We start from the raw sequence: 22,960 nt of genomic DNA, 5'->3' as shown, positions 1-22,960 counted from the left end.
CCAGGAACTAAAATCTTCAGGGAAAGAGGGAGTGTGGTCTGAGGATCCAAGATGACTGTGACACAAGGTGAGGTGGTGGCGTGTTGTCAGGCTGATAGGTTTTCAGGAAAGAAGTCAATGAGAAGCAAAGAGACACCTCCCTCACCTCCAGGCCCCAGGGGTTCAACTGGATAAGCCTGCAGGGAAAACAGTTTCCTGGAGAGTTGGGGTGGGTCAGTTTTCTACTGGAGCAGGAAGGTGAAGGGAATGTTCAGAGAAGAAGTTGAATTTACGGGGCATTCTGTGGAATGAATCATGGCTTCCATAGGCATGCTGAAGAAGTTTCAGGAGATGGGGAGAGTAGGAAACAGAGTCAGAGAAGAGTCATGTAGAGCTGTTTGGGGATTACTCTCAGGGTGAGGACTGACTGGAAAGTCCTGAGATTCTAGTGTGTCTGGTGTAAACAGGAATAAAAGGTGAAATGGGACCCATCGTGGTGGACTCAAGGCTGGTGGTGCTGATGAGGCTGTAAATGTTGGTGGGCGGGGGATGCTGGGAGGTCCCACTAGGAGCCTGCAGCATCTGGCAACACCAGGAAGGTCCTCTAACAGGGAGTGACTCAGGTTGATAGATGATCACAACAATGTCAGTGGTGTGCGGTAGAGCAGAAAAAAACATATGTTTTTTAATGTCTCTTCAGAGAGAAGAGTATGTAGAGTAGTAAGAGCTAAAAGAGAATCAAGGTTGAAACTCTGAGGAAAGGAAGAAGCAAAAGCCACCACCAGTTACCCTCAAGTCAGCTCTGACTCATGGAGACCCCATGTGCGCCAGGGAAGAAAGGTGCTCTGTAGTGATTTTGTTGTTGTTTTGTGTTTTTTTTGTTTTGTTTTTTAAATAATATTGTATTGTTGTCAGTGAAAGTTTACACAGCAAAATCGGTTCGCATTCAACTAATTCTGCACAAATTATTCAGTGACATTGGTTACATTCTTCACAGTGTCAACATTCTCATTACTGCCAGCTGTTCCATTTCCAGTAATCTAGTTCCCTGCCCCCTTATCTTTTTATCTTGCATTAAAGTAACTGTTGACCATGAGGTCTCACACAGATGGGTTTTTTAAGGAGCACAGTACTTACATGTGATATTCTTTATTTTATGAGCCAATTTGTTATGTAGTTAAAAGGTGATCTTAAGGGATAGTATTGGTTCAAGGTTTAAAGAGTACTTCAGGGCAATAGTTTCAGGGAGTCCTTCAGTCCCAATTGATCCACTAAGTTTGGACTTTAAATAATTTGAGTTCTGTCCATATTATTCTCCCGTTCTATCAGGATCTATCTATTGTGGCCCCAATCTGACTTCTAGTCTCATGGAAGATGAGGCCGTGGTTCATGTAAACAGTCCTGTAGATTAGTTTCTTCTCTGAGTCCTGGGTTTCCTTCTTTCTCTTTTGCTCTGGACGAGTAGAGACCAACAGCTGTGTCTTAAATGACAGCTCGCAACCTTTTAAGAGCCCAGACACTACTCACCAAACTAGAATGTAGAACATAAACTTTATGGACTACGTTGTGCCAACTGACTGAGTTGCTCCACGAGACTGTGGTCCCAAGCCTTCAAACACAGAAAACCAGGTGTTTCATTACCTCTAAGAGGTATCCTGAACTGTGCCCCCATGTGCTTTATTATATATATAAATATATATGTGTGCACACATATGCACGCAAGTATGCCCATACATACGCATATATATACACACACATCGTATTTTACGTAAATAACACTCGCCTTCCGTGTTTGTTTGCTGGCGGCACTGTCACCCCGTGATGGTGTTTTTTTTAAGTGCGCTATACTAATTTTTGTTTACAGCAATATGTTGAAGAAATTGAATTTACAGGGCATTCTGTGGAATCAACCATGGCTTCCACAGGCACGCTGAAGAAGTTTCAGGAGATGGGGAGAGTAGGAAACAGAGTCAGAGAAGAGTCATGTAGAGCTGTTTGGGGATTACTTTCAGGGTGAGGACTGACCGGAAAGTCCTGAGATTCTAGTGTGTCTGGTGTAAACAGGAATAAAAGGTGAGATGGCATGACACGGCTTGTGAGGGTCCTCGCAGGGGGAGGGCTCAGCTGGCAAACCAATGCAGAGGGCATGTTTTATTTGCATAAAAATACAGTACATACATATACCCACCAATATACATATACACACACATACATACATATATATATCGACACATATTTTTTTGGCTGTTGTTGTGCTCCACAGAGTTTTCAATGCCTGATTTTTTTTAGAAATAGATTGCCAGGCCTTTCTTCTGAGGCACCTCTGGGTGGACTCGAACTTTCATTCTTTCAGTTAGCAGCCAAGCAAGGTGAACCATTTACACCACCCAGGGACTCCAGAAGCAAGAGAGGAGTCCAGAAAGGACACTGAAACCAAGTAGCCAGAAAGACAGGAGGGGATTATTGGGGAAAACCACGTAGGAATTTCAAGAAAGGATATCAAATAGAGAAGAGACGTGAAAAAAGACTGGAAAGTGTTACTAGACTTAATAATATGAAGGTTATTAACATTCATATATATAACTAAAAATACTGAGTAAATATTATCTATACAAAATATTTCAGACATACCTGATCTCCCCATTCATTAATCACAGGCATATTAATATCATCAATAAATACAGTCATTTTTCTCCCTCCTGGTGGCCCATAGGTGCTTCCCATTCGCTTATCCACATAGCTTTCAATTGTTCTCTAGAGAAAGGGAAACATTTTCTTACCCATTGCATTTTAAACTATATTTCTAAAAAGGATAAGCCTTTTTTGAGAGTAGAATATTATTTATTTAACACACGTGAACATAATTATTAAAATATATACTGTGAAATTAAAAAAATAAGTTATTAGAATTTTAATCCTTAATTTATATTAATAGAGATGTGCTCCAAAGTTCACCTTCAGCCTCAACATTAGGCCAAAATGTACTATTTGGATTTGGCTTTCACCTTAGCCTTGAAGCGCCAACTGTACCATCATTTCCTTCAGTGTTATATAACATTAATACAATGCTAATATTAACATAATACAATATTTTACTTGTATCCACATTTGATTGTAACAACCACTTAAGATATTTAATATATCGATTACTACAGCAAATGATGGGTTTTACCTGAAACATCATTGGTTCTGTGGCAGAAGAAAAGTTTAGAGATTTGGATAACTGTACTTCGGGATCATATTTTTTCAAATAGGCCTTAATCATGACTGTTTTTGCCGTTCCCTGCTCTCCTGTGAGCAAGACAGCCTGTGATCATAGGACAATCATGTAGAAAAGTGTTACAGCATGTTTATTTTTAAATATCTTACAGTTCTACTAGCCATTCTTACATCCCATCAAGCAATAATCACTAATTTTTTATTGCTTTTTAGGATTTCATCTACATCAAAATAAATTCTAGTTGAATTAAAGTTTTAAATGTAAAGTGTATACCATAAAAGTACTGGAAGAAAATATGGGTGAATACTCATGTTACTTTGAGAGTTCCACGGAAGGACTTTATAAGCAGACCTGCCCGCTCTCCTTAGCAAGCTGGGAGTCAGCAGTCCGGGGATATTAAGGCAGATGTATCCTAGGACATGGTTCATTGACCAAAAGTATCTCCCACAAATGACACTACTGCCAGCCCCTTGTGCAGGAATTTAATTTCTCTCTTATCTGTAGTGTTTCTTACGTGGTTTGTGATCATCTAAGGAACTATCTATTAAACTTACTTTATGTTGTTTTGCAATGGTGTCTATCAGAAAGCTCGTTCTAACGTTGTCAACATTTGGAACCAAGATTGATGAATACTCTGGAATACTGTCCGTTGGGTAATAATATGGCTGGAGCTTCTTATTCCAGTGCTCCCAATCACCTATACATTATATAAAAACCCACCTTAGTAAAACTGTATTCTTGGAACATTATCTCAGAACACAAAACCATCAGCAAAATCACAAACATTTAAAACATTTTCCTAAAACATGTCAAGACATTTGTTTATCTGATGTTCGTGGCATTTGATAATTTAAATTCGTTTGGCCTGTTTTACAAAGTCAGCTTTTAAACTGCTAAGTCATTCACTGATAGAGACCTGACCTAAAATGGAATTAGAATCAGTTGTTTATAGTCAGGAAACCCTGGTGGCGTAGTGGTTAGGTGCTACAGCTGCTAACTAAAAGGTCAGCAGTTCAAATCCACCAGGTGTTCCTTGGAAACTCTATGGGGCAGTTCTACTCTGTCCTAGAGGGTCACTACGAGTCGGAATCAACTCGGTGGGAATGGGTTTGGTTTATTTGGTTGGTTACAGTAATGGAGCCCTGGTGGCGCAGTGGTTAAGAGCTTGGCTGCTAACCAAAAGGCTGGCAGTTCAAATTCACCAGCTGTTTCCTGGAAACCCAATGGAGCAATTCCTCTCTGTCTTATAGGGTCACTATGAGTTGGACTCGACTCAATGGCAAGTGGTTTACAGCTACAGTAAAACAATGGTATGACAGGTGTCTAGTAAGAAGGCCAGATCAACTGAAAGGATAAGACCAGGGACAACTGATCACTGGGCATAGACTGTTTGCCATGAGAAATCTGGCCCCAAAACTGTAGTGTAATGAAATACAGCGCCCAGACTCCTGACTTAATTGTTCTTGTTGTTGTTGTTGTTAGTTGCTGTTGAGTTTGGTTGCAACTCATGGTGACCTTATGTTAACTATTAATTTACTGACACACTATTGTTTTAAGTATTGTTATTATTACTACTACATTTTATCAATCCTAAGAAAGGTTTTTGGTTTTATCTTTTAATTTAGCATCTCTGGCATGTGTTTTATAATCCATGATGTTTTACAATCACTGCTGCCTGGGCAAACTTGGTCAGAGATGTTTGTATTGTTGCCATTTAAACTGAATTACTTGCATTGTTGGTCATGCATTGTTGAGTTAACTGCCATTTCAAATGTCTTCAAAAAGATTACTCAGTGATTCAGGTTCGTACTAAAAAAAGCTACTGTGTGCACAAAATGCGTGGAAAGCAAACACGAGGGCATACATTTGAAATTAGCAAAAATTCATCACTGAAAGAATAATCTCAATTTTGTGTTTTCTTGTCAAATAGCCCAGTTGTATGGCAAGCGTATGTTTATCTTTTAAGAAACCACCAATCTGTTTTCCAAAGCACCTGTACCATTTTGGAGTATAGGAGGGTCCCAGTTTCTTCCCATCCTTGGAACACTTGATATTATTAATCTTTTTAATTTTAGCCATTCTAGTGGCTATGTAATGATATCCCATTGTGGGTTTCATTTCCATTTCCCTGCTAACCAATGATGTTGAAGAGTTTTTCATGTGCTCCCCACCCCCCACCTCATTCGTATATCTTCTTTGGTGAAGCATCTATTTAAACTTCTTGCCCATTTTTAAATTTGAGTTGGTTGTGTACTTTTCATTGAATTTTTAAAGTTCTTTACATATCTGCATAAAGTTCTTTTATCAGATATCTATTTTTCAAATATTTCTTCCCAGTCAGTGGATGAACTTTGCACTTTCTGGAGTTGCTTTTAAAGAGCAAAGGACATCCTTGTCTTGTTTCTGATCCTGGGAAGGAAGCACCAATCTTTTACCATTAAGTATGAGGTTACCTCTAGGGTTTTTTTTTTTTTTTTTTTATGAATGTTCTTTATCAGAGTGATAAAGTTCCTATATGTAGTTTATTGAGTTTTATCAAAGGATGTTGAATTTTGTACATAGTAGCTTTTTTGGTATAGTCCTGAATCACAGTGTAATCTTTTTGAAGACATTTAAAATGACAATCGGGAGCCATTGGTGGCTCAAAGGTTAAGCACTCAGCTGCCAACTGAAAGGTTAGTGGTTTGAACCCACCCAGTGGCTTTCAAGGGAGAAAGACCTGGTGATCTGCTTCCCTAAAGAGTATAGCCTAGAAAACCCTATGGGGAAGTTCTACCCCGTCATATGGAGTCACCATAAGTCAAAAATCAACTTGTTGGCACCTGACAACAACAAAATGACAATTTAACTCAACAATGTAGAACCAACAACACAAGAAATTCATTTGAAATGACAACAATATGAACAGCTCTGACCAAATTTGCTTAGCCAACAGCGACTGTAGGACATCACAGATTGTAAGACATGTTCCGAAGATGCTAAAATCCTAGAAATGGGAAAAGAACAAGTAAAGCTCTCTTTATTCACAGATGACATGACCATCCATGGAATCCTCATAGAAGTTACCAGAACTAGTGAATTTAGCACTGTCAGAGGATACAAAGTCATCTAGGCATGGAGTTTTCTTTGTGGGAAGCATTTTAACTACAAACTCAATTTCATTAGTAGACTATTTAGGATATTTAATTTTTCTTGATGAGGTTTGGTAGTTTATATCTTTCAAGGAATTTGTTCATTTTATCTATGTGTCAAATATATTGACATAAAATTGTTTCTAACATTCCCTTTTTATTCTTTAATGTCTATAGGATCAGTAGTGATGTTCCCTCTTTCATTCCTGACAATGGTAATTTATGTTCCTCTTTTTTTTTTTTCCTGACAATTTTGGTAAGATAATTATTGATTTTTTTCAAAGAACCATCTTTTGGTTTCATTTATTTTTTTTCCTACTGTTCTATATCATTGATTTCCACTTTGAATATCATTATTTATTTCTTCAGCTTAGTTTAGGTTTAATTTACCCTTCTTTTTCTAGTTTATTAAGGAAGAAGCTGAGGTCATTGTTTAAAAACCTTTCTTCTTTTATAATATAGGAATTGAATGCTATAAATTGCCCCTACTGAGACTTGTTTTATGACCCAGAGTATCTTGGTAAATGTTTTGTGTGCTCCTGAAAAGACTATGTGTTCTGCTGTTTTGGGGTGGATTGTTCTATTAAATGCCAGTTAGGTAAAAATGGTTGATAGTGTTGCTCACATCTCCTACATCCTTACTAATTTTGTCTATTTGTCCTATAGGTTATTGAGAAAATACTGACACCTTTGCTATAATTGTGGATTTATCTATCAGTTTCTGTTGTTCTCTGGTACTCTCTCTCTCTGCAGAACCCTTTTCTGGCAATCTGCCCAGCCAAGTCAAGCCACCTTGACCTCCCCAACCTCAATCTCTGCCTCCCCATTTCAGCAATATTGCCATCTCTGCTTGGTTTTCCCCTCCCTGAGCTTCTGCTGGAAACTTCCTCCAAGCAGTAAGCTTTGTTCAGTTACCTTGTTCACTTCTCTCAGGGATTGTAGCCCTGTGCTGTCTGTTGTCCAGTGTCTGAAAAACATTGTTTCATACATATTCCCCCCTGGTTTTCTGAGGTAAGAGAGTACACCCAGTTCCTATTACTATACTTGACTGGAAGCAGAAGTCTACATATTTAATTTTAAATCTAAAAATGACGTCTTCCTCAATGATGTTAACGTTAACACACTCACACAAAGGGTGGATGAAGCATGAGCTAATGAAGGCCTGGCTAGACATTTATCCACAGGAGATATTTTACAGTCCTATATAACTACTGGAGTCCTGGTGGAGCAGTGGTTAAGAGCTCCTCTGCTAACCAAAATGTCAGCAGTTCAAATCCACCAGCCACTCCTTAGAAACCCTATAGGTCAGGTCTACTCTATCCTATAGGGTCACTAGGAGTCAGAATCAACTCTATGGCAATGGGGTATATATCTAACTACTAGGAGCCCTGATGGGGCAGTGGTTAAAGTGCTCAGCTGCTAACCGAAAGATCTGTGGTTTAAACCCATCAGCCACTCTGCCGAAGAAAAGACCCAGTCACCTTCTTCCATAAAGATTACAGCCTAGGAAACCCCACGGGGCAGTCCTACTCTGTCATATAGAGTCGCTATGAGTTGGAATTGGCTTGACGGCACACAACAACAGCATACTTTTGATGGCACACAGGATGGTAATTATTCAATTGGTGTCATTGGCTACCATCCCAGTTCCCTAACCAGAGCTACATCAGGGTTAGAAAATTGCTGCTGGTGGGTTTTCACCCTGAGTAACTTGGGGCCTGTACTCTGAGTAAGGACAACACGCTCAAAGGGAGGCAACCTGAACCTTCAAGCATGACAGAGCTCTGGGTTGCTCAGTAGACAGCCCTGTGGAAGACTGTGGCTCTGGATTCTAAGGGAATTCACATATAGATTTACGGGTTCATATAATTGTTAGTTTGTATCTTGACTTCCCTTTTGCCATCCCAAATGTCTAGTCATATGTTGTAGGTTATTCTGGCCAAAGATAGACAGCTTAAAAACTCCTTTCATAAAGGCCCTTTAAAGCACAAAATTTCACTTGATTCCCATTTTCAGTACGAATCTTCCATCCTCAGATGTGCGTGGTGTCCCCCAAGCCGGTGTCCCCCAAGCCTGAAAACCTTACGTTTTACACTCTTCAGACGATAATTCTTCGGGATCTTTTGCCAGTGTGGGGTGAGTGCAGTTGCCCAGCAGCTGGCTGTCTGCTAGGAACTGGAAATCTGTTTCATTAGCAGCCTGACAACTAGCCCTCCAGTTTTTAGCTTCACCTTCACCCCAGCGTCCAGTTCCTGAGCCCTTTCGAGGGTTCTGTGATGTACACTGAATCGCCTCTCAACTCCTCCCACTACCAGGTGAGGGCTGCCCTTTGTTCAGTATGCCAAATCAGTTGCCACTTACCCTTCTGCTCTCTTGATTTCAAGATTTTGTCATTGTTGTCTATTATCATTCTGAGTTTACATATTAAAACAAAACAAAATATCTTTGCTATCATCCTAGAGGGGTTTGAGGAAGAAGTAGAGGTAAATACAGTTCTTAGGAAGCCTGGTCTTTCCTCTCTGGGCTCTGGATAAAGGCACCAAGCTCGAGAGCATTCGTTTTACGGAGAAGGGAGCTCGGCCCTGCCACATACAACAGGTTAGGGGCCGAGGTGGTAGCATTGGACTTGCAGGCCTTGTTATGTATCGGTAGGACCCCACCTGCTTGGCTCTCTGTCTACTTATTCTGACATCTCCGACAGGGAAGCTGTGGGACTGATCTGTCATTTGCATCACCCGTGCTCTGCACAATGAAGAATCTGTGCTCCTGTGCTGCTGCCTTTCCCCTTCGGGCACTAGAAAGCAGACACTGTAAGAGGTGTTGCTAATTTATTTATACCAGATTTCACTCAGGCCAGTGCGAACGCTGAGAAGGCAGGAGTCTCTATACCAGTTCCCGGCACAGCCCAAATGCCAGATTCTACTAATAATGGCTTTCAGAGGTATGCCCTTTGTGTATGTTCCCTTTCAAAAATGATATTAGCAATGACTTTATTCATAATTGGTGTAATATTTCCCTGTAGAAAAGTTTAGGGAAGCTTCTATTTTTCCTGTTTTTTTTTTTTTTAATGTCCCATTTCATTTAATATGTAATTCAGGCTGCTTACCATAATCAGTAACATAAAACTCATACATGGTTTGATTTGTGCCTTTTGGTATTTCTGGCAAGCTTAACTTGCTTTGATGGCTTCGTAAAAAGGCTTCAAGCTTTTCCCTGTTGTCCAGTTCCAGAAGGGCCCCTAAACTCCACATGAGGCCAAACACAAAGAGTTTATGAAGATGTTCAACACACGCAACACCACCTTCTTCTTTGGATGGTATTAAACCTTCCAGAAGAGTGAGAGACTGAAAAAATTTTAAAAAGGATAATAAAATTTTAAAGGAGGAAGGAAGAGGAAAGAAAACAAATATATTTCAAGATACCGCTTGGTCACTGTCCTACAGTCAACGGCATTTAGAAGAAACGCCAAGCTACTACAGAAAGACTGAGTGATCTAGGGAAGCCCTGGTAGCGTAGGGGTTAAGTGCTATAGCTGCTAACCAAAAGGTTGGCAGTTTGAACTCAGCAGGTGCTCCTCAGAAACTATATGGAGCAGTTCTACTCTGTCCTATAGGGTTGCTATGAGTCAGAATCAACTCGACAGCAATAGGTTTTTTTTTTTTTTGGAGTGATCTAGAAGAAAGAATGCTAAAGTATGGTTTCTACCCTCAGCTTGTGTCACTAACCTCTCTGAGCCTCAGTTCCCTTATCTGAGAAGCAAAAGGCCTAGACTAGATGTTTTCCTAGGGAGCTTCTGGTTCTAAAGCATGCTGGCTACCAATGTGCCAGATCAAAGATTTTCTTTTTTTTAGCGTTTTGCAGGGGCCAGCAATTTATGGCCCATGGGCCAGCTACCTGTTTTTGTAAATAAAGTTTTACTGGAACACAACCATACTTGTTCATTTATATACGGTCTCTGGCTGTTTTCATGCTACCACAGCAGGGGTTAGTGGTTGCAACCAAGAGTTGTGCAAAGCCTAAAATACTTACTACCTGGACCTCGGAGGGGAATATACAATTTTTTTTTTTATACAGCAACAGAAAGAAATGCGTACTAGTAAGACATTCTCAGTCTTTGAAAGCAAAATAAGTTCAAAATAAAATTTACATTTCTATTACGTCTTTTGGAGCCCTGGTGGCACAGTGGTTAAGAGCTCGGCTGCTAACCAAAAGACCAGCAGTTCAAAGCCACCAGCTGCTCCTTGGAAACCCAATGGGGCAGTTCTACTCTGTCCTATAAGGTTGCTATGAGTCAGAATAGACTCAACGGCAATGGTTTATTATGCCTTTTAAGGAGCCCTGGTGGTGCAATGGTCAAAGCGCTCGGTTGCTAACCAGTCATTGGTTTGAACACACCTGCTTCTCTAAAGATTAACTGCCTCGGAAACCTGTAAATGGGGCAGCTCTACTTTGTCCTACAGGGTCACTATGAGTCAGAATCGACTCAACGGCAATGGGCTTTTGGATAAGGCCTTTTAAAGTAAATACTAAATAACTTGTTGATTTGGGTCTTATGTATTACTTCTATCTACCCTACCAACACTTAATGACTGACATCTCTTACACTGAAAGAGAATCAAAGCATTAAAATGATAACGCAAGATCACCAATACACTAGGATTTTAGGCGAGCCCTAAAAAATCTATAATTAGCTCTGTTTTTTCTAAAGACTGGTAAAGAAAACTGAGTTAGGAAAAAAGAAATACCGCTAACCACTTCTTAGAGAACTGTGTAAAGGTTTTCCCTATCTGATATATACTCAGTTTGCAAAGCCAAATTTTGCCACTCAGGTTTTCCTGATTGCCACAAGCTCCCTTTTGTACTTTTCTACAAAACTGCTAAGTTTTATTTATTTTTTCAACTCTCATTGTTGGATATATTTTTCTGGGACAGATTACTAAGCTTGACCATGGGGAAGTCATTTCATGCCTCTTCCCCTGACAGCACCCCCTGAGAAGTGAAAATAGTAAAACTATGACAGTGAGATCGCTAATGAGACCTTTAATAGGAACCAAACTCCTCAGAGTCTCCACAGCCACAGCTCAGAAACATTTCTATGGGCTGCAAGAAGTTTCTATCTTAGAGGCCTGTAAACTACAGTTGGAAACCCTGTTGGCATAGTGGTTATGTGTTTGGCTGCTCTCATGGACTAAATTATGTCCCCCCAAAATGTGTGTATCAGTTGGGCTGGGCCACGATTCCTGGTATTGTGTGATTTTCCTATATGTTGTAAATCCTGCCTGTATGATGTTAACGAGGGAGGATGGGCGGCAGTTGTGTTAGTGAGGCAGGACTCAACCTACAGGACTGGATTATGTCTTGAGGCAATCTCTTGAGACATGAGACAAACATGCAGAGAGACAGGGGGACTTCGTACCACCAAGAAAACAGTGCCAGAAGCAAAGCATGTCATTTGGACTTGGGGTCCCTCCGCAGAGAAACTTCTTGTCCAGAGGAAGATTGATGAGAAAGCCAACAGAGAGAGAAAGCCTTCCCCTGGAGCTGATACCCTGAAATTGGACTTTTAGCCTACTTCACTGTGAAGAAATAAATTTCTCTTTGTTAAAGCCATCCACTTGTGGTATTTCTGTTATAGTAGCACTAGATGATTAAGACAGGTGCTAACCAAAAGGTAGGTAGTTAGAATCCACCAGGTGCTCCTTAGAAACCCTACAGTTCTACTCTGTCCTATAGGGTAGCTATGAGTTGGAATCACGTCAACAGCAACAGGTTTGGTTTTTTTTTTTTTTTTAACTACAATTAAGTGGGGGGGAAAAAAAACTTCCAAATCTAAGTAATGAATGCTCCATCCCCCCACCAAAAAAATCTCTTACTTGCATAATATAGTTACACTCTAAGAGCTGCATTTTTGGAGTGAGGTTTAGTTTCATAAATGTGTACGTATCTTCGAATGCTTTATCATACAAATTTAGGAATACAGAAGCTTCCTGTGCGGTACGCTTCTTCAACCATGCCTGCAGCAAAGAAACGGAATCTCTGTTTATTGAGAAAATGAAACCTGGGGAGACCCACCATGCCTCCGCTGGTCTCTCCTCCCCACCTGTAATATCGGCCTCCAGCTGAGGGCAGAGCTGCTGATGTAGACCATGCCCATCCGGGACACCGTAGCAGGAGAGGCGTTTTCAATATTGTGGACTTCAAACAGAAGCTTACAGTTAGGGGCCATGGGGATGCGGTCTCCATTAGCTAACGTCAGAGTTTTATTGTCATCCAGCACAGAATTTAAGTTCTCAATCCAAATGGCATCTACGGGGCCATCTAAAATGAGGAAAACGTTTTCACCTGCAAGTAATTAAAACGGGAAATCACACTCTTAAAACAGAAGTTGGCTAAGCAAATACGGTATTATTAATAAACCGGCAGAGACTACATGGTCACCAAGGAGGGGTTTCTGGATACCTTTTTTAACTTTTAGCGTTTTTCTCCACAGAGTAGAAAAAATCCCATCTGTCCAGTCATTGGTGGCGGTGTCCAGCCTGCCAAACATCTGAGGCGCAGTAATGGCTTTTGGATTCATTCGCATTTCTCTGTGAGGCCTTCCACATTCTGTCAGTGCCTTCATCAGAACTGTGATAACGGTTGTCTTCCCAGAACCACTGGGCCCAAGAGTCATCAAGCCATGGCGTACCAGAGATGTCTCATATAACTACACGATTAAACAATACATGAAAAAAAGGTAACTTAGGAGTCTCTTGCTGACCTTCACAGAAGTAATTTGCTGGAACTTGGAAAGCATCAAGTAACTGGTTAAGCGCATTAAAATTACTAGTTCGCTTGTACACCAATCTTCATTACAACCTTATTCACAATAGCCAAAAGGTATAAACAACCAAAAGTGCCCATCAACGGATGAATGGATAAATAAAATGTGGTAATATTACTTAGCCATAAAGAGAAATGAAATTCAGACACATACTATGACACGGATGGACCTTGAAAATATTATGCTGAGTTAAATAAGTCAGACACAAAAGGACAAATGTTGTACGATCCCATTTATATGAAATATCTAGAAGAGACAAATGCATAGTGATTACCAGGGGCTGGAGGAGCAGGCAAAGGGAAGTTATTGCTTAAGAAGTACTCAGTTCCTATGCGGGGTGATGAAAACTTTTGGAAATGCGTACTGGTGGTGGCTGAACAAGACTGTGAATGTAATTAATGATATTGAATTGTACACTTAAAAATAGTTAAAATGGAAAAAAAATTGTTATATATATTTGACCACAACAAAATTTTTTAAAATTCAATATTCAATATTCAATATTATTAAAAGATGAGAAAATATAAAAAAAATATTTTACTAGAGGTAGATAGCAAATTAGCACCACATTATAAAACAATCTACATGATGGAGTAATGACAATGTGAAACTTGAATTGCATTTGGAAATAAATAATTCAGGATCTAGTTTTTGCACCTCAGACTACTAATCCTTGTGATTCTAGCCTGCTGATTTCTAACAAGCAGTTTTTCCACGCAAAAAACTTTCTCTGCATCCCATGTGAGCATATCGCCCCTTAGTGGTGGCAAGCAGCAACACACATCATCACAGTGGAGAGTCACGTTTCCCATCTGCTTTCTGGTTCCCAAAAGTCAACCAAGAAATGAAGATTCCTGTGCAGGTGTTTTATTCAGGGAGTGCTCCCAGGAGGAACTGATAAGGGAGTGGGGAAATCGGGACAGGAATGGGAAGAAGCAAGTAGCGGTTTGGGGCAAAGTCCCGTAGAGGGCAGGTGTAAGCCTGATCCTGCGGGGGAACTCAGGGGTATGTAAATTACACCTCAATGTTTGTCCCACCTGGAAGCAGGGGAGCTTGACTTTCCTACTCTGGCACCCTTAAGTCCTTAACTAAGAAGAGGCTGATTTGGGAGTGGAGTGGGAAATAAACTCCCAGGCAATTCCTGCTCTTTGTGCCTGACAACAAAGTGGCTCCAGTCCTCCTGAAAAAAACAAAACCAAACCTATTGCTGTGGAGTAGATTCCGACTCATAGTGACCCTGCTGGACAGAGTAGAACTTTCCCATGTGGTTTTCTAGGCCGTAAATCTTTATCGGAGCAGACTGCCACATCTTTCTCGTGCAGAGCAGCTGGTGGGTTCAAGGTGCCAACCTTTTGGTTAGCAGCTGAGCGCTTAACCAGTGCACCACCAGGGCTCCTTAGTCCTCCTGACTCAGTAAAAAACCCAGTGCCATCCAGTCGATTCCGACTCATAACGACCCTACAGGACAAAGCAAAACTGCCCCAGTGGCAAATGTGGGCTATGAGAAGCCAAAGCACACAGAGGTAGGGAAGGGGCTCATGGAAACAGTGAAAGGGATTCAAGAAAACACACTGAGAGCATGGAAGTGTCTGTTACAACATCCTGGCTATAATTTTCTTTTTCCCCTTAAAAAAAAAAAAAAAAAAAAAATTTTTTTTTTTTTTTTTAAAATGTATGTAACAAAAAATTTGCCATTTTAAACAGGTTTAAAGTGTACAATTCAGTGACATTAAGTACATTCACCATGTCGTGCGATCATTACCGCCAGCCATTTCCGAATGTTTCTCATCAGCCCAAACGGAAACTCAGCACTCCTTACGTAATAACTGCCCTTCCCCTCGCTCCCCAGCCCCTGGTAACTACTGATAAACTTTTGCCTATTCTAGATATTTCATATATGTGGAATTGTACAATATTTGTCTTTTTGTGTCTGGCTTAATTCACCTACCATAAAGTTTTCAAGGTTGATCCACATGGTAGCATGTATGAGAACTTCATTTCTCTTTACGGCTGTGTAATATTCCATTGTCTGGCTTGAACACATTTTGTTCATCCATTCCTCTGTTGATGGACAGCTGGATTGCTTCTCCCTTTGGCTATTGTGAATAACGCTGCAATGAATTTTGGTGTTCAAGTATCTGTTTGAGTCTCTGCTTTCAGGTCTTTTTAGTATATACCTAGGGATAGAATTACTAGGCCATATGGTAGTTACGGAAACCCTGGTGGCATCGTGGTTAAGTGCTACAGCTGCTAACTAAAAGGCTGGCAGTTCGAATCCACCAGGTGCTCCTTGGACTCTCTATGGGGCAGTTCTACTCTGTCCTATAGGGTCGCTATGAGTCAGAATCAATTCGATGGCAATGGGTTTGGGTTTTTTTGTTTTGTTTTGTTTTGTTTTATGGTAATTATATGTTTAACTTTTTGAGGAATTGCCAAACTGTTTTCCACAGCAACTGCACCATATTGTATTCACACCAGCAACGCACAAAGATTCCAATTTCTCCACATCCTATCCAACACCTGTTATTTTCTGTCTTTCTGATAATAGCCATCCCAGTCGGTGGGATGTGGTATTTCATTGTGGTTTTTATTTGCATTTCCCTTATGACAATACAGTTATGGGGTTTATTAGGGAAGTAACAGGCTACAACTCGGGACCAGGATCAGGAAGCATGTAGGCAAAATCTCCCTTCTTTAGTGCAAGACAGCTCTCTCAGCTCCTCTGGGCCGTGGAGGGCTTCTCTCAGCCCTCTCAGGACAGGCCTCCTCTCTCAGCCCTAGGCCCTTGGCCCCGGGGCTTGGCCCTCCTAGGGCAAGTGTTAAAAAGCTCTTTAGCTCTGCCAATAAGTGTCCAGAGGCATCCCACTTTGCCAGCAAGCTTCCTTCCCGAAGGCTCTCAGTTCTCTTGCTCCATCCGTTGGCACGCCCACTGTAACTCCTTGCCCCATGGTCCAGAAAGTCCATCACGCAGTCTCACACTGGTCTTCTGGTTCTGCTACCACCATTTCTCTGCCATTGCTTATTGTCGTCTTGCACTGTCTCCAGTGTTGCAGCCTTCTCTGTCTCCTGGGTCTAGGAGATTCTTAACACAGGGACCCAAGGTCCAAAGGATGCACTCCAGTCCTACCTCTTCTTTTTTGATGGTAGTGAGGACCCTCCCCACTTTGCTCTGGGATGGGCTCTCTTTTTACCGCTGGCAGGATGGCAAAACTGACCAATTCCCTCATTAGGGTTCCATACACCTTATTTGCATGGCCCCACCCCCCAAAGGGTCTTGTGCACCTTATTTGCATTATTAGCAGTCTGTCCAATCCCCTGGATGGGCTACAAATGCCTTATTTACATAGTCCCACACAATATTAAGTAATTTACTGCACCAAAAGCAACATGATGGACAGAAGATGCCAAAAGACATAGGCAAAGTATTCAAGTTTTATTGTAGGTGAACCAAAAAAACCAGTTGCCACTGAGTCAATTCTAACTCATAGTGACCCAATTTGCATCAAAGTTAAACTGTGTTTCATAGGTTTTTCAATGGCTGATTTTTCAAAAGTAGATCACCAGGCCTTTCTTCTGAGGTGCCTCTAGGTGGACTCAACCTCCAGCGTTTCCATTAGCAGCCAAGTGCATTAATCATTTACACCACCCAGGGACCCCACGAAGTGGCACTCCCAGATTCTGAGGGTTCCTGCCCCATTAAGGCACCTAGCTGCAGATGACACCGCCAGGTTGGCATGAGAAACCTATTGGGTCTTTCCGTTTTCCTAGGTTTTTATAATCTACTATCCCTTTCTAGCCGTTCTTGAGATTATAGGCTACGTCAAACCTTCTTACCAGGAGTAAGTAACAATGCCAGTAAATTGCTCTTGGTTACTGTGAGCCAGCATAAATCCATACCAGCCTTCTAGAACCAACACATCCCCCTGAGGACTCTTTTTGCAATGATATATGTTGTTGTTCTTAGGTGCCGTTGAGCCGGTTCCGACTCATAGCGACCCTACGCACAACAAAAGGAAACACTGCCCAGTCCTGAGCCATCCTTACAATTGTTGTTATGCTTGAGCTCATTGTTGCAGCCACTGTGTCAATCCATCTCATTGAGGGTCTTCCTCTTTTCCACTGACCCTGTACTCTGCCAAGCATGATGTCCTTCTCCAGGGACTGATCCCTCCTGACAACATGTCCAAAGTATGTAAGATGCAGTCTCACCATCCTTGCCTCTAAGGAGCATTCTGGTTGTACTTCTTCTAAGACAGATTTGTTTGTTCTTTTGGCAGTCCATGGTATATTCAATATTCTTCACCAATACCACAATTTAAAGGCGTCAATTCTTCTTCGGTCTTCCTTACTCACTGTCCAGCTTTCACGTGCATATGATGCAATTGAAAATACCATGGCTTGGGTCAGGCACACCTTAATCTTCAAAGTGACATCTTTGCTCTTCAACACTTTAAAGAGGTCCTTTGCAGCAGATTTACCCACTGCAATGCGTCTTTTGATTTCTTGATTGCTGCTTCCATGGCTGTTGATTGTGGATCCAAGTAAAATGAAATCCTTGACAACTTCAATCTTTTCTCCGTTTATCATGATGGTGCTCATTGGTTCAGTTGTGAGGATTTTTTTTTTTTTTTATGTTGAGGTGCAATCCATACTGAAGGCTGCGGTCTTTGATCTTCATTAGTAAGTGCTTCAAGTCCTTTTCACTTTCAGCAAGCAAGGTTGTGTCATCTGCATAACGCGGGTTGTTAATGTCTTCCTCCAATCCCGATGCCCTATTCTTCTTCATACAGTTCAGCTTCTCGTATTATTTGCTCAGCATACAGATTGAATAGGTATGGTGAAAGAATACAACCCTGATGCACACCTTTCCTGACTTTAAACCAATCAGTATTCCCCTGTTCTGTCTGAACAATTTCCTCTTGATCTATGTAAAGGTTCCTCATGAGCACAATAAAGTGTTCTGGAATTCCCATTCTTTGCAATGTTATCCATAATTTGTTATGATCCACACAGTCGAATGCCTTTGCATAGTCAATAAAACACAGGTTGACATTCAACCATTTCAAGAGGCAGCATATGACCAGGAACCGATGGTACTGAAGGAAGAAGTCCAAGCTGCTCTGAAGGCATTGGCTAAAAACAAGGCTCCAGGAGTTGATGAAATATAAATAGAGATGTTTCAACAAATGGATGCAGCGCTGGAGGGGCTCACTCGTCTATGCCAAGAAATATGGAAAACAGCTTCCTGGCCAACTGACTGGAAGAGACCCATATTTATGCCTATTCCCAAGAAAGATGATCCAACTGAATGTGGAAATTATAAAACAATATCATTAATATCACACGCAAGCAAAATTTTGCTGAAGATCATTCAATAACGGCTGCAGCAGTGTATCGACAGGGAACTGCCAGAAATTCAGGCCGGTTTCAGAAGAGGACGTGGAACCAGGGATATCATTGCTGATGTCAGATGGATCCTGGCTGAAAGCAGAGAACACCAGAGGATGTTTACCTGTGTTTTCTTGACTATGCAAATGATATACAGGGACGGTGTTTTGATTTCGTTTCAGCATTTACATCAAGTAAGACAAATACCATGTTTTCTTCTATTCAAATGGTGATTTTAATAGCATACACTTATTTTTATACTGATGATAGATAAAAATTTCTTTACCTGCACAAGTTTCAGATTCCAGGGTGGGTGGTTAATCAAACCTTCTTCCTCAACTTGGTTGGCTACTGCAGCTTGCAGTTCCACGTATGTACTACTATCTAGTTGTAATCCTGGAAACAGGTCATTGATTAAGCTGAGGAACAAGGGCTCATCTTCATCAACCTAAAACGTCATGGATTGAAGTAAATTTACTCACCCAGTCAACGGATATGTATGAACTGGCTAGTATGCACATACCACGTATAGCCAGAGAATCATTTATTACCCTCCTAACCAGGCCTGTATCTCCTAGAACTTTCTCCTGAACACCACTGAATCCACATTACCTATAGCATCGTAGCCAAAGTTCCTTGGCATTCAAAGTATTCTACAACCTAGCCTAAATCTACTGTTCCACGGTTTTATCTCATTGCTTTATCATATGAATACTCTGCTTTGCACAGGCAGGTATGCTCGTTAACCCTAAAAACATGCAATTTACAGTCACAACTCCATGAGAACACAATATTAATATTTCACATTTAAATTAGGAAAATATCCATAACGCTGCATGACTGGTTCATATGTCAGCTGGAAAACACCATTAAAGCAGTGTTTTGCTTTCTTATAAGCAGTGGGTTTGAGTAAATGATGTCATTAATACATAAATCACCCCATTCCCAACTGCTAAGTATTTCCTGATTTCCCCCTGTCCTTCAGCGCTCCCCTGATACTTTCTTGAATTCTCGTCTAGGGGTTTCAAGAATACCGTTATCTAAGGGAGACAGTGAGGAGTACTGGAAGGAGCAGAGGATTTGGCATTAGAAAGCCTTGTGGACTTTCGTTCCAGTTTCTGACTGACTGTGATGAATAGTGTGTGAGTCCCCCAACGTCTCTGAGTCTCAGCTCCCTCATAAGTAAAATAGGGATACTTGTACTATCCATCCCTATCTCACCGAGTTGCCGTGAGGCTCATATAAGACATGAAAAGGCTTTGAAGTATCAGTGAACTTCACAGATGTTAGTTCTTCTCCCTTCTTGGGGGAAAGGTCTGGCAATTTGATCCTGTAAAGATTACAGCCTAGAAAACCTTTTGGGACAGTTCTACTCTGTCACAAGGGGTCACTATGAGTCAAAATGGACTTGAAGGCACCTAATGCAACAACAACATGAACAGAGGTAGAAGACTGGACTCAATTTTGAAGATGAAGTCCACTGATGAAGCCTGGTTTCTGCACACCACGGATAAGGGGATGCACTTTCAGCCCTTGTTGGCTCAACCAGTCAGGCAGGATCCTGGATTTTTTGCCTTCTTGCTAGAAGTATAGGGTTAGCTTGGCACACTCTTCATACAGTCATACATCGCTTAACATCCATGATACGTCCTGTGAAATAGGACGTTATGTGATTTGGGCATTGTGCAAACACCATATTACAGGCAGTCCCCAGCTTACCGACATCCAACTTACAGAAAACTTGTACTTAAGAATGGACTACCATAATAAAGCCTATTATATTAAAAATTTGAGTTAAATACAATGGTCCATAATAATGAATACATGCACTACTTTGTGATGCTCATGAAAATATTGTGCAGTTTGGAAGTGTTTCTTGAGTGTTTTATACGCATAGTGACCCCATAGGACACAGTAGAACTTCCCCATAGTTTCCAAGGAGCACCTGGTGGATTCATACTGCCAACCCTTTGGTTAGCAAACATAACACTTAACCACTACGCCACTAGGGTTTCCTTTATATGCATAGAAAGGTAAAATATACACCATACAGTAAGACAAACACTTAACTGACGCTAAATAAGAACCATATGTACCTGTTCCAACTTACCTACAAATTAGACTTAAAGACAGACTTAGGAACAGATCTTGTTCATAACCTGGGGACTACAAAGCTATATGAGACCACAAACATAAATGTGGTCAGACATTGCCCCAACAGACGTTATGCGGCACATGACTGTACTTGCAACTATTTATTAGTGCTCACAGCTCAGCATGAGCCAATCTCCACTCATCAACCGAGTAGAAAGAAATCAGGTCAAAACCTTGGAAGATAAGTGAATTTGGAGAGGAAAGATACCAGTTTAGACAGGTTCATATCTCTTAGCCCTCTCATGACGGTGCTTAATTCACTGTCTTCTGGTCTGGCTCTCTTCTGAGCCCCAAGTGTCCTCAATACAGATAGAATATTTCTCAACCCAAAGTCATAATGAACCTAAAAGGGAAAAAGAGGGAAAAAAAAGCATTATTTAATTGAAACACTCTAAATGTAGACCCACAATATACATATACACACACAGACACATACAGCACACTCACCCCCATTGCTGTTGCATCAATTCCCACTCATAGTGACCCTCTAGGACAGAGTAGAACTGTCCCATAGGGTTTCCAAGGAGCAGCTGGTGGATTCCAACTGCCGATCTTTTGCTTAGCAGCCGAGCTCTTAACCACTGCACCACCAGGGCTCCTATATACACATAAGTAGATATTTTGAAATTTATTTAATACTGTAGTTCTAGAATGGCTGAGCTGCTGCAAAGTTGTATTAGCTCAATTCTCCCTCTTTTCCTTTCACTGAAGAATGGTCATTCCGTTGGAAAGAGCAAGCTGTAGGACACAGTGGTCACACCTTAAGTATCCTTTAGAGAAAAATATGAGTGGCGAACAGATTTTAAGTGCGTAACCAACAGCTTGCACACTGTATGATTCCATTTATATAATATTATGGAAATAACAAAATTACAGAGATGGAAAAAAGATTTGTGGTTTTAAGGAGTTAAAGGTATGGGAAAGAAGTGGATGCGGCTATAAAGGGGTAGCACGAGGGAACTTTGTGGTGATGCAGTAGTTCTGTATCTTGATTGTAGTGGTGGTTACATGAATCTACACATGTGACAAAACTGCATAGTGCATAAAACTACATACACACACACACAACTGAGTGCACATAAAACCCCAAGCCAGTTCCATCGAGTCTACTCTGACTTATGGCAACCCCATGTGTGTCAGGGTACAACTATGCTCCAAAGCACTTTTAATGGCTGATTTTTCAGAAGTAGATCTCCAGGCCTTTCTTTCAAGGTGCATCTGGGTGGACTCGAACTTCTAACCTTTCAGTTAGCAGCCGAGCACGATAACCCTTTGCGCCACCCAGGTAACTCGTGAAATTGGAGTACACTGTTGATTGTATCAATGTCAATTTTCTGGTTTTGTTGTTGTACTGTATTTCTAAGATGTCAACATTGAAGGAGGTAGGGCAAAGGGTGCACAGAAGCTCTCCGTACATTTCTTTGCAACCTCCTGTGACCCTATAATTATTTAAAAATAAGACTTAAAAAAAAAAATCTGTAACCAATAGGTCAAAGTAATTTTAAGCACATTTTAGAAAAGCGTCAATGAGATTTTTATTCACTGACTAGCATTTCACAAGGTAAAGCTGCAAAATAAAAAAACAAGTTCTATGGCAAGGGGAAAAGAGAGATACCAAGTTACCTGCTTAGTAAGTTGCTCTTCACAGAGTTTGTAAAGAACATAAAATTTTTGAGCCAAGATTACATTTTCAAGAAAACCACAGCTTGCAAGCTTAACTCGCATAATGATCTGAAAGTTAATATAGTGATATCTGTCAACAACTTTAGTGGAAAACACATAAAATGTATATATATATACATATACACTATATTATGCTTTTAAATCTGGGTGCATACCTGTCTATCAGGCACCATCATAGCAACAGTTCTAAACTGAATTTTTAAGTTTTCTGGCAGTTCCTGGCGCCCAGCATATCCAGGGTTCTAAAAGTTAAAAGATACAATTTTTAATTGTTGGTATAATTTGCGTTTCACGAATAGAAATACATTTCAAATGCCTAGTTCAGATTCTAAGGTGATATTGAAAAACATTAGATTCATAAAATGTCCTTCCTTTCTCAAAAATGTATATTGGCCCATCCATATTTACTAAAGTCAGATGATGTCCATTTTCGTTATCCTAATATAGTCACACACACGCATGCACTTTGTGTAGAAAAATTAGCCATTTGTGCATACGTTGGTTAAAAAAAAAAAGAAGAAGAAAGTAAAACAAAAGAAAACTGAATAAATACCTGGATAATTATAGACTAAAATACGTCAC

General features: G+C 40.7%; 1 protein-coding gene across 1 annotated transcript in view; it reads right to left on the bottom strand.

Moving 5' to 3' along the window:
• Nucleotides 1-22,960, bottom strand: part of DNAH8 (dynein axonemal heavy chain 8) — a 367,281-nt gene that overhangs the window by 154,970 nt on the left and 189,351 nt on the right. Inside the window, exons 46-56 of the mRNA XM_049891307.1 lie at nucleotides 22,534-22,620; nucleotides 22,319-22,426; nucleotides 20,904-21,038; nucleotides 18,828-18,989; nucleotides 12,790-13,036; nucleotides 12,431-12,672; nucleotides 12,204-12,344; nucleotides 9,437-9,674; nucleotides 3,754-3,896; nucleotides 3,152-3,286; nucleotides 2,611-2,733 (exon numbers count right to left, since the gene is read on the bottom strand). Coding sequence (XP_049747264.1) covers nucleotides 2,611-2,733; nucleotides 3,152-3,286; nucleotides 3,754-3,896; nucleotides 9,437-9,674; nucleotides 12,204-12,344; nucleotides 12,431-12,672; nucleotides 12,790-13,036; nucleotides 18,828-18,989; nucleotides 20,904-21,038; nucleotides 22,319-22,426; nucleotides 22,534-22,620 — 1,761 coding nt within the window. The remainder of the gene's footprint in view (nucleotides 1-2,610; nucleotides 2,734-3,151; nucleotides 3,287-3,753; nucleotides 3,897-9,436; nucleotides 9,675-12,203; nucleotides 12,345-12,430; nucleotides 12,673-12,789; nucleotides 13,037-18,827; nucleotides 18,990-20,903; nucleotides 21,039-22,318; nucleotides 22,427-22,533; nucleotides 22,621-22,960) is intronic.

Source organism: Elephas maximus, chromosome 1 (genome assembly GCF_024166365.1).
Source record: "Elephas maximus indicus isolate mEleMax1 chromosome 1, mEleMax1 primary haplotype, whole genome shotgun sequence".
Taxonomy (NCBI): Eukaryota; Metazoa; Chordata; class Mammalia; order Proboscidea; family Elephantidae; genus Elephas; species Elephas maximus.
Note: the sequence above shows the minus strand (reverse complement) of the source record. Positions and strands in the feature narration are given on the sequence as shown.